Source organism: Mya arenaria, chromosome 6, assembly GCF_026914265.1.
Source record: "Mya arenaria isolate MELC-2E11 chromosome 6, ASM2691426v1".
Lineage (NCBI taxonomy): Eukaryota > Metazoa > Mollusca > Bivalvia > Myida > Myidae > Mya > Mya arenaria.
In genome coordinates, this window is record NC_069127.1 from 10,075,128 (window position 1) to 10,088,250 (window position 13,123).

The 13,123-nt window shown below is 34.9% G+C and overlaps 1 protein-coding gene across 1 annotated transcript; it reads right to left on the reverse strand.

Annotated features, from left to right (window-relative positions):
• Positions 1-1,026: 1,026 nt before the first annotated feature.
• LOC128238823 (CAAX prenyl protease 1 homolog) lies at positions 1,027-13,120 on the reverse strand. Its single transcript, XM_052955088.1, has 11 exons — positions 13,020-13,120; positions 7,372-7,461; positions 6,659-6,805; positions 5,705-5,791; positions 5,207-5,323; positions 4,711-4,863; positions 4,151-4,292; positions 3,065-3,186; positions 2,644-2,829; positions 2,164-2,304; positions 1,027-1,855 (listed from the first exon to the last, which is right to left on the reverse strand). The coding sequence occupies exons 2-11, from the start codon at positions 7,453-7,455 to the stop codon at positions 1,637-1,639; spliced, it is 1,398 nt and encodes a 465-aa protein (XP_052811048.1). The 5' UTR covers positions 7,456-7,461; positions 13,020-13,120; the 3' UTR covers positions 1,027-1,636.
• Positions 13,121-13,123: the final 3 nt, after the last annotated feature.

Sequence of the window (13,123 nt, forward strand, 5' to 3'; positions counted from 1 at the left end):
TACAGTAAAACTGCGATCGCTCGAGGTCGCCAGGGACCGAGCCAAACCCTCGAGGGAACCGATGTTTTGAACGACCCGATTTTCAATTTTCCAGTTTGATATGAAATATCTTTCAGTGTATTTTAATTTTGAAGTCGTCAAACAGACTGTTTACTAATACACCGATTATGTGTTGCGTTGTGGAAATCGCTAATATGTTGACGTAAACTAAATGTAAACGCAAAAGAAAAAACAATAAATGAATAAATAGAAATGATTATTTTAACAAAAAAGCACATTTTCGTAACAAGCAACATTTGAATGACAGAACATATTGTGGCATTAGTCAGATTTAAGTTTCGCAAAATCAAGGATTGTTGATTGGCGCATCTTGTCGGTTTCGCGAAACTGTTCAATCGAAATGTGACGTGACAGCGTACAGAGCGTCTGAAGATCACGGTCAGCATCGGCAGTGAATTCAAAGAACCTTCTGACCACATCTAAAGCGTTAACTTCTCGTCATTAACTTCTCATAATTATCATCTCAAATGCCCATATCAACTTATATCGGTCATGCGTTAACAGTGAAAAACGGGTTTTCACACCTTATCAAATTGCCTTTCAACTGTCATTGCAATTTTTACTACTTGCGAAAATTTTAACACCTAGCAATTGTTTGTTTATTTTGGAACACACGTTCGGGAAAAAGTGTGAACTTATGTCCTCGAGGGAGCCATAAGGTTTTGTGCACGATTTGTGTACTTGGGACCGAGGATTTTGCTCGACTGCTCGACATAATTAGGTTTCGATGCAGCGTGGGTATATTTTATATGAAAATAGAAGGAAAAAAGTTCGGGACCAAGCTCCGACCTCGAGGGAACGCCGGTTCTCGAACGACCGCTTGTTTGAGGGAACGCAGTTTCACTGTATTACTCTGGCTACAAAACCAGTAGGGGACTATTGTTTTGCTTGCAATACTCCATGAAATGTTTCATTTTGAAGTTAATTCAACATTACAAACATTAACTACATGCAATGGAAACAGCATTAGTGAAAATCAGTTTATTTATTAAAAAATGCACTGCATGTATTGACAAGCATAACTTTCAAACATATATACACAGCTGTCGCAACATCTAGTGTTCTACACACTGTAAATTTTGAACTTATCGTCACTTGAATACATCTTATTATAGTACAATTTGGACGTTACAGTTTGCCTTTTATGACAGAATGATTTGATTCTTTACTTGAGACATGGCATAGCTTTGGTTTATAGCTTACCTCAGCTTCATGCTTCATATATAAATTGTTATAAGATATTCCTACAAAATAATAACTAATAATAACTACCGTAACCCTTCTTAAATAAGACAACTCAATAAAAAAACACAGATACTAACACACCTTTCTGTTATTGTAGGATTTGTATTTAAATATCTTCAGTATTGAAAACTGCTGAAATTGTGCAGATAATAAATAGACCTTAACAAGCATAGCAATATATTACCAGTAACCAATCTGACTGGTTTTGAAAAATTAAAATTTCCATTCTCCCGAATAATTTCAACACATGATTTTACTAATAAGTGTGACTAATAAGTTTGCCATGGTGATTATCAAATAAAGCGTCCCAATGCCAAGAAGAGCTGAGCATTCATTCTGATTTATCAAGGGCCTTCAGCCTCTCGAGAAGTGGCGGGTGGGAGAAGTGCCATGTTGAGAACAGCCAGTCATTAACTGGGAAACCTAGATTGTCCTTGTTCAGCTTGATGAGAGCGGTCTTGAGAGGGGCAGCATGCCTCAGCTGCTTCGCAAATGCATCAGCCTGGAACTCAAACATCCGCGACAGCATGGTCACACAGAATGACAACACCTGAAAAAAAGACGTATTGTTGTGGATATCTATATCTAATTAATGCTAGTTTCCTTATTGGCAGTGATAAACAGTTTTCAATGAGATGCAATATGGAGAATAATTATCTTTGATTCATTATTCAATCATTAGAAGTATGTTTTACATGTACAATGAAAGTATAAGATATTCTCGCCTATCTTTACTTACATTATTGCAATGGCCTGGTTCTAAAGATGTATTTCAAGCTTTAATGCGATCAGACTCCAACTATCTTACCTGAATCTTTAGCTGTACATGAGAAAAAGACTTAGTTTCACATTGCCTACCTCGTTATATGGTGAGAATACATATTGAAAGATGATGATGAGACCGATGATGGTGGGACGGGAGTCAAAGCCAAACGCTGAGTACAGGACCTGCTGGTCTATCAGGAACGCAAATGCAGCAAAACTCAGGAACGAGTTCACCTAGAAATACAGGTTAGTTAGTTAACAAATAAAGATGAAACAAGAGTTATAGTTATTTGCTCAGCACTTTTTTTTCTATATTGCCTATTGGTATGTGAAGTTTAAAGTAAATACCTCAAAGATTTAAAGGCACACAGATTACAGACACTTTCAAGAAAACATCCATAGTTGGTTCAAATATGATACAGTTATTGCCAACTAGACAGGTACAAAGATATTTATTTTTATACAGCCACCAGTCCATTGCAATGAACATTAATATCTAAAATGTGATCTAAACAATGGGCCCACTGGCAATTAAATGTCTATATACATGAAACCACTAATAGAGCGCCATACCTGAGAAATGACAAGGTTTTTAACAATGTGCCCCAGTTTCCAGTGCCCAAGCTCGTGGGACAGGACGGCGAGAATCTCTTCATTGTTACAGCCTTGCTTCTTGTGGCCCTTGGGCTTGTCATCGCTGGGCTTGTCATCGCTGTCTGTGGGGGCCTTCTCTGCAGGGGCAGGATCTGTCTCGCCCTCCTGAGGGATATAGAATTAAGCTTGTTACTGGTGAGTTCACCAATAATGTTAAGACAGTCACAGCCCATGTTTTAAAAATTCAAAATAATAATATCAGTGAATTTTCAAAGCAAGAACTTTAATAAATCTCATATTTCCAAAAGAAGTGATTCAAGAGTCATGTGTGTCCACATTTTTATTTTTATGTGCAACAATAACGATGTTGGAGGTCAAATTAATTTATATATGTTGCTACCTTTTTCTCTCCGTCCGCATTGAGGGGAGAGTAATCTTCTAGGAGAGTGTCAAACAGCACAATCCTCTTGTTCTTGAAGAAACCATAGAAGTAGGCGTTACTGTGGGACGAACGCTTTGAGCCTGTAATATTCGCATGCATTGTCACACATGTGCATGAGTAGTAAATTGTTTACAGAGTATTAAATGATGACTTAAAATTGTTGCCTTTAACATCATATACCATTTGACATAATTTCTGACAAATCTGTGAAATTGCAATGACTATCAATGTGGAAATTTACAAAACATGACCCGAATGATTTGTAATCAACTTTATATTTCATTGACCTTTATTAATATAATTGCCAAACCAGCCAATAACAGCAACTTTTGATGGATTTCTTTCCTGTTCAAGCTATGATTAATCATTGATTGTTTGCTTGACATAATTCTTTGTCCTCTTCCTATGTAAATGCACCAACAAAATGAGTCATAATGAGCAATGGTGTTTTGAAATCGGATTTCTTTACCTCTGACTGCACGGGATAATATTCCTACTGTTCAAATAATCAAAGATATAACACCCATCATAGATATATGTGTGCTACTAATATGGTATGCGAGTTTTTGTAAAATGATTTGCAAATCAATGATTAAACAATGACATAAATAACCTACCAGTAGGCATTCATGAGTCTCTTATTTAAGATGAACGAGATAGAATTCAGAAATTGTTTTTCTTATCCTTTTCCAATCATATAATCTTATATTTATGACTTTTTAACTGTTTTCGCATGCTTAATATACATACTTGAACTTTTTGAAATAGAGGATTACTCTGCTGAAAAGGATGAGTTGCTAAAACGCTTATTGACAGTTTAGTGTGTTCAAGCTGTCAGAAAAACAATAACGTGTATTTTTTTAAACGGGTTAACTAGCAGAGACACTGACAGCGACATTTTTTCTCAAGTAAATGGATGTATTTTTGGCTGCTACTAGCTTGCATTGACAAGTCTAGGCTTGTTTTAAGGAAATACTATATTTGCAGATTTTGGAACCATCTGGTGTCTAGTCCCTTTAACACATAAAAGTAACAAGGTCTTACCTTCTACCACATACAGTTTGGTGAGGGGGAAGTCAATACTCTTAGCCAGCTCCTCAATCTTTGAACGGAGATCTCCCTCTGGCAGAGGAGTGAATTTGTCAAACAGCGGGGCGATGTAGTCAGCATAGATGGTGATCATCAACTGAAACGGTGTGTGTTTTGTGTTTGACTTATCTTCAAAGTTCTTTTTAATAAGTGTTTTACATACTTGTATAATTAGCAATACTTTGGTTCAACCATTTATGCTGTGATTTTTTTTAAAAAGATTGTATTAAGTAATTGCAGTACTTAAACACCACCGGGCAATACTTCATTTAAGATGTTAAAGATTACAAAATACCATGTACATGTACAATTAAACTACCAATTTATGTATACTGAAAACTAGTTCATGAAATGAACATGTACACAGTCACTTAAAACAAAACAGCTTGGTTTTCACTTCACACTTACGCTCACCAATACAATTTTAAGATTACTAAAGAAATGTTGTTTTTGTTAATATTTGTGGAATGGCAGGAAATACTTTGTTTCATATATATTATACTCATGGTACCAACCAGGGAGACAACAAGCAGGAAGACCCAGACATAGATGAAGAAGTAGTCTCCGCCCATCTGGATGATGTAGATCAGTAGAGCCGTGATCGGCATCCCGATGGCCAGGGACACAAAGAATTTCTTGACCTGGTCCTTGGCGAAGAAGCCAGGGGTCTAAAAGAAGAAGCAACTTGTGACTTAATATGGAAAAACATAAGTTTGGTAATAAAAAACTTGAATATATTCTTGAACTGTACTATAATGTAACGTATCCAGCGGACTACATCATCACACACAAAAATGACTGATTTCGGTGTAGAAGTATAATGCTTAAGTGTTAGTTTTAAAGAATAACAGCCATGTGCTCCATGTACAAAGCCTGTGAAGAAGACAAACATGGACATAAATAAAAATTGAATGCAATATCAAGCTATAGCAAAGTTGAAACATGCTAACAAAATGGAGTTAAAAAATATCATAAATAAGGCTTCAAATGTAAAGGCAATTGCAGTATCACCTGTTTGTTGAATCCGTGTCGCTCCTCAATTACGAAGGTACTGTATACAGTGAAGGGCATACTGGTTATCGTGGAGAAAACCACGGCCAGTGTCAGAAATAACACAGATTGGATGATCTGTGGAGATATTCATACAAGGATGTATATCTGTCACCAATGAAGGAAAGTTAACTGACTAACAGTGGTGTTTTTACATATTTCATCAATGAAATAGAGTGAACATAGTGTCTCTACATGAATATAGTCCATATCACAAGCAACAAATATACATCAGTAATTAATAGTAGGAACATTTCTTCAGTAATCAACCTATCTTATATAATATATTTATAAACACATGTAAAACCGTAACGTATAATTTTACCAATATTTAAATGGCATAAATAGCATTGGATGGCAGCCCATAATATTAGCGAAACAGACAAGAGATCCCTATATGACGGCCAATCTAGACAAACAATGTAAAATTCAATATTCCACAAACCATTTCCATCTCACCTGATAGGATGAATCATAGCCGTAATTCTGCATCATGTCACCTGCTACATTCCACAGAAATGGGATACCTCCGTATATAAGAATCAGCTGAAATATGAAACATGAAAGGCATGGAATTATGTTATTATTTTACAATTATTTTACATAAAGTAATATTAAAAGCTGCACAGTCCCAGATCAGCTTATATGGCTTAACATTAAGAATGAAATCCATAATGCTCCTTTCCAGTAATAAGGTTCCATGATTGGTTGGATAACAAAACATCAACCAAAAATTGTGTTTTCTATCGAAAAGCATTTCGTTCCATATTAGGAGAATCACTACATTTTGAACAATATGTATGTATACATGTACATACAAGTCAAAAAGCATTCATACAACAAAGCTATCCATTTCTGAATTAATAATGGTTTGCACTATCTATTTTGTCACTGATGTTGATCAATTTCAATCAAAAGTGCTTTGTGCTCTTTTTTGTGCCTTTTTATTTCGCACACTCAGTGGTTACTTTCTTGCAAGGTATTGAATACCTTGTAAAATACAAGAACAGAAAAGACAAGTGTGCTTGCGCCAGATCACATATTAAACCATGTGACAATAGACTGTAGAAATTCTGATGGTTATGAACAATAGTATTGTGTTCATGATATAATTTTGATTGTTAAAATAACAGAAACTTATAGTTATATGGCATACCCTTATAAATAAGTACAGTTGTTTTAACGCCAAAACTAAACATTTTTTTTTTTTTTAAAACATGTGTAGCTTTAGAACTAAGACACACAATGCAATCATAATACTACAAGAACAGAACTTTTGTGAAATCATTCTACAAGCAAGGAGGTAAACTGAGGCAATTACGTTCATGACTTGAGATTTCTGACTGTAATTTATTTTGTAATAAACTTACACAGCTTGATAAGCAATGGAATATCTCAGTGCTCACAACTTACGGAGTGCTCTATTTCTCCCCAGATGCCTACGTAGAAGCCAAAGTTGCTTTTGTCAAGGTTGTAGAGCCGTGCCTTCTCAAACGTCTCCTGGTCCATCACACCTGCCAGGTTCTGCGGAATCTTGATCACCGTCCTATACAGCTCCCTCTAGATAACATATATGGGCAACAGCATGGGGGGACTTTTAAGTGATGCGTGACATTTAAGCAAAACAACTATTTACAAAAAGGACATTTGAAGACCATGGCAGGCATTCATAAAACATCTCAAGTCATTTCCTAACTTAAGTTATTTTTCTTAGTTAAGTATCTCCCTCATTATATGATATAATAACTTATTTATATCAAAAATACTTTAATAATATTTTCATTAGTTTTATGTTAAATATATGTACATACTTTATGTTAAAAAAAATTGTACTAAGTACCCTTAAAATATGACTATGAAAATTTTAGGAATTCAACTAAAGTTAAGAAATGACTTATTATAATGAGATGTTTTTTGAATACGGCCCCAGTTTTATTATTGAACAGTTATTATATACCACATAAGCAACATACTATTATCCATATCAAAGAACAAGAACATGTAAAAGTACACACACTAGTATAATACCGCGGTACAATGAAAAACATTCAAGAACAAAGCATTCTGTACCACTGTTAAACATTTTAAGTAAAAATCTGTGCCGTTTTTTATAGTATTGAGTTTACCTGTCTGTATGAAAGGTAGGTCTCCCACAGGTAAACCAGCCACATAAACACAAACACAGCCCAGAAAATGCTCTCTGGATCCATCGTTGCCTACCGAAAATGATCAATTTATTATAAATTAGTAATTGCAATTCAATTTGTTCAAAAAAATGAAAGTATGCTTTAAGTTACAAATACCAACTAGAACTGTAAGCCATAGGCTAACGAATACCCCCCACCCCTCCATGTCTAGGTTGTTTGCCCTGGAGTAAGGCCGGACAAAGCTAATTTTGCCTACAAGGGGAGATAACTCCAGTCAGGGTCATGTGACCTGTACCAAATTCACAGAGGCGAAAGTTTACAACATGGCCATTAATTTCTGAAAGTTTGATAAAGATTTGTTGAATAATAACAAAGATGATTCCCGGACAGGGCTTATTTTGCCTACTTTAACACATCAAGGAGAGATAACTCCAGTCAGGGTCATGTGACCTGTACCAAATTCACAGAGGCGAAAGTTTACAACATGGCCATTAATTTCTGAAAGTTTGATAAAGATTTGTTGAATAATAACAAAGATGAATCCCGGACAGGGCTTATTTTGCCTACTTTAACACATCAAGGGGAGATAACTCTGGTCAGGGTCATGTGACCCGTACCAATTTCACAGAGGCCCAAGTTTACATCATGGCCATTAATATCTGAAAGTTTGAAAAAGATTTGTTCAATAACGACAAAGATGAATCCCGGACAAAAAAAAAACGGACGGACAGACGGACAACCCGATTCCAGTATACCCCCCCCCCAAACTTTGTTTTGGGGGGTATAAAAAATGTATGGTATTATAAATGATATGGTAATATGCAATTAGTATATATTTATACTTGTTCTTGTGTTCATTCGTGAAAAACAAATTTGACAAATGTCTTTCAAGGCAGCAACTGCAACTAAGAATAAGTTTATTTAATTTGAAGTTGCTCATGTTTTTGGACCAAAAATTATTTTTCCCGGTGATGCATCTGAAAACGCTTACTTTATCATAATTTTACTCTATGATATCGAAAATGCAAAAATGAAATACAGTTTCAGTATAAAAAAGTATTTTGGTTTTACTGGGGTTCCAATCCACGCTGGTAAGGTCAAGAAAAAAGTAGAAAACAGCCAGCTAGTCCACATAGCCACTGGAACTTTAACAAAAGTGGTGGATATGTTGACCTTTTAATGATACAATGATAACATCACAGTGTTCTCAATAAGAACCAGCTGCCGGCCAAAATGGACGGTTCAAATGGCAATAGGGCCGGTTCAAATTTGGAAAACTAAATGAATTTTCAGTAAAATAAGTAGAAGCTGGTCGGTTACTTTACCATTTAAGACGGTTTAGCCGAAACTTATTGAGAACCCTGACATCATGTGATAATGTCAATCAACCAATCAAGCAATTAAGCTGTAATTAATTCTCAATCACGTTACTAACATGATTGGAAATTGTAGTCTTCAAAGATGACATTTGAGCAAATATCAACATTTGCTGAAGGGTACCAGCTTTTTGGAAAAATTGCACCAACCCCTGCTTCCAGCGACTGAGACGTTTGCAATTTAGTTAGCTGGCTTTGTTTTTAGAGATTTTAAGAATTCATCCCAGCTATGCTGGTCAGTGGCAGAGTTCCCACCTACTATTTTTTCAAGGGTAAACTTACAACCGGGGTAAAAAAATGGCGGTAAAATGCAATTTTTCGGGGTATGAAATAAATAAATATTTTTAAAAAAATATATTGAAAATTTACTGTATAACAAATTTAATTGTTAGTTTTGTAATGAGTTACTTAACAACTATTTCAATCCCTGAGCGTTGAAAATTTTTACAGCCAGTTATAATACATTTGCTGTACTTTTCGTATTCTGTTTTAAGCATGTCAAACAATGCATAAGACTGTTTTCTGAGTCAAATTTGAAGCACGAAAATTCAGCAAACCACTTATTCTGAAATCTTTTGGGATACTTTTTCTTAATCTTTGCACTTGTTGTTTCATCCCTTGAAGTTTGCACAGCTTCATTGTTGGGATTACTTGATAATTTGGATTTGTTTTCTCTGTAACCAAACGCTGTCAGCTTTGATTGCATCGACATTTTGGATGCAGACGGAAATCTGATGTGTAGTTGGTTACAACGTTTGCTGCTTAAATCATTCTTTTCGCCAGGCGTAAAAAAATATTACCTGTCTACATTGTCATGACATCAATCTGCAGTTGAGCCAATCGATGGGACTAGATAGAATTTGTCATGTCTATTTTTAGAATGCGGTGTGGGATTCCAACAAAAATTAAAATTTGCCCCCATGATTTTCGGATGTGCCAGGGCTTGAATTTAACTTTTTTTGATACTCGCAAATTTTTGCGAGTGCTTAAATTTTCGACTTTCAAAACCAGACACTCACTCGCATTTTTTAAGGCAAACCATTGTGTTTGCTAGGAAAAAAAATATATTGTATGGAAAACAATAATTTAAGGTATAGTTTAATTGTTTTAATGATTTATCATGTAATTGTACATTAAACGATTTCATCATATATGTAACAATGACAGTACGTACTGAGGAATTCTAATCAGGCCAGTATTGGTCTGTGCAAAATATTTTGTAATTGTTCCTTTTGTCACCTGTGTTGATGGTTAATTTAATGTTCAACTCCCTCTTCCACTTCGAAATAGTTTAAACAGACAGATTATTTCATTTTGGCTTCTTTTTGGGAACTGATTGATCATAGCCATCAGCCGTTAGCGATTTTGAATCAACGCGCGTAAAAAAAACTTATCTTTTTGCTTGTCATCATTATACAGACTGTGTCTCGATACGATTATCGCTAAATACCGCCACCAAAAATGGAAACGAAAGACCAGTCTACAAAACTACATAGTAACGAGTACCTGCCACATAGTAACAAGTACCTGCCTGTGTGCATAACGTTAATCTACGTCATCAATTTCTTTGCGTTTATCAGAAAACGAAAGTAGGCATTTATAAAATTAGTTTTATATCTAATTGTGCAGGAATTAATCACCGATTATGTTCATATCTATTTCAAGGATTGCATATTTTCTGCACATTTTGAACTCGGAAATTTTTGCGAGTGTCTATAAATTCAACTCGCATTTTCTGATTTTGGCTCGCATTTTGCGAGTGTGCGAGTGCTAAATTCGAGCCCTGTGTGCGCGATCTTGTACCGGGTGAAAAATGCGTGATTTTTATTTTTTTTGAGTGATTTACGTACCGTAAATGACTGGGTATAAGACGATAGGGGGTATTAGACGCAGGGAAAAAAATCTGTGAAAAATCCGAGAAAAAAACTTTTAATCTATGTTTTTGGTTAAAAGACGCATAGAAAAAATGTCAAAATCGTCCGGCATTTTCAGCCACCATGTTTGTTGACAGTGACAAAAAAAATTTTTTTCGTGAAAATGGCGATGGTTATCTTTAAAACCATACTGTCGAGAATGAAGTTATGTTAAGCAAAAAATATTTTGACAGTGCCCAACTTTGCTTTTTTATATGTAAGTTTGATTATTGTTTAATTCAATTTATTATTCAAAATAATATTGAATACCGTAATTCACAAGGTTTGGACACCATAAATTAATTATTTTTTTCGCTCTCCGAATACATAGAAAATTATCATTTTTACATTTTATTTACATGTTTGTTTAACCTGCCTTTTTTCTTCATGTTTGCTTTTTACCACTTATTAATTTATCCGTAGTAATCAATGGTCATAAACTTATTTATTACGCCTATAAGTGTAAATCCTTCATGAAGTTAATTAAAACACCATTTTATACATGCACTGAACTGAATAAACACATTCTATCGGCTTCAGATCAAAGAGTCACACTGTGTGACGTCACATAACTTACAGTTATGCCCACGAGGATCTCGTGGAGAGCATGGACATTGCTATGCAGGATTAATGTATAACTGTACAATTATTGCTTCATATAGTCTATAAGTGTGGTACAAGTTTGAAAGCTTATTGGCAGATCGTTTTACAAACATGCCATGTCGATGTTTTCTTAATCCCTTGATTGCCCTTGTTGTTTGATTAATCCTCAAATAAATATATCACACTTCCTTTTCAACAGGCAATAAATCGTTTAGGATGGGTAGTAACTAATTAAATTGTCACAGTGGTGTATACGGTTAGGTAATCTAGCTAGGCAGTGTAAAGATAAAAATCAATATTCTTCGTCTGTGAAACTTGGTAACTATGAAAGTTATGATTGATGTCCTTTGGGTGTCCGAAAATTAGGTACGCAAAATAAATTATTTTGGGAAATAATTATGGGTGTCCAAATATAAAATATTTTTGTTGAAATTATAAACGTCTTACGATATACCGTATCCCGATCTTCAACTGCCGTTTTAACCCGTATATACTCGATCAATATGACGCGAGTAACATCCCTTTCTACATAAATCTAAACAAACTCTCGGCTTGAAATTGACATCAGAAAAAAAGTTCAAAAAATTGTTACTGGGTATTATACGCAGGCATTTTTTTGCATCAAAATCTGAGGGAAAAAAGTGCGTCTAATACCCAGTCATTTACGGTAATATTTTATGTGAGTGGGAACTCTGTCAGTGGTCATACTAATGGCGTCTATAATTAGTCTAAAATATTAGACGTGTTATACGGGATTCTTCCAATCCCTAACGTCTAAACGGGAATGTGCAAAAAACGGGGGTGTTTTAAAAATATTGAAATTGCTTTATGTGAAGTATTTTATGGTTGAAATTGATCATAAAGAGTTATATTCATATTTTACCATGTAAGTGAAATGCTATTTTGCACTAAACAAGCATTTAATGCATTAAAACAAGTTGTTTACCTTTCCAATAAAATGAAAGTTGACTGACACAGAAAACAATTATGTGAAGGGGAACAACTCGATACAATCGTAATTACTCGGCCTCCTCCGACAAAGCTTCGAGATAGACCTCGTTATACAATCGTAACAACTCGGCCATGGCCGAAATGTTCCGAGCGATTTAAAACTGTGCCCTGAAGCCTTGCAGGTGCCATGTATAAATTGTTATGTTTTGACAGAATGAAATGAAGAAAAGCTGTCAAACTCATAATTATAAGTTGGATATTTATTTTTTGTGTACGGAACTAATGTAAAATAACATTATCTGGTAATATTTCTTGTTTTTATGATATTTTATAGACGCTATATGCTTTAACCCGGAATCCTGATCGGAACAACTACCCACTTTTGATACTAAACAATTTGTACGTGAAGGATTTGCCATATCAAAAATCTAAAAAAAATCCGTCAACGTACAATTATTTGGACTACGTCTATAATATGCTCCAATGAGAAGAGATTTTGGAGACAATGGCAAAACTAAACATTAAGGTGACAGACAGTCATACGAGGGCTCACAGTTTCAAACGATGTTAAATCTGATATAACTATATTTGTTCTTATTTTACAGTTCCAAATTTCACTTTATTTGGCCTGAAAACCCAGATAGCAGTTCATCCGAAATATTTATCCGAAAGATACAGCTGATAAGGATGCACAAAGGAATATGATTAATGACTTTGGAAACATAATCACAATGCATTATTTTATTATAATGATATTAAATATGAAAATAAATACCCAACTTACTATGCTGTTGATTATATCAAAGGATATATACAATAAAATATTGGAAGTGCTGACCAATTTCCAAGCCGGTGTCAGCCAGCCGCTTATGTCAATAATGTCTGTTT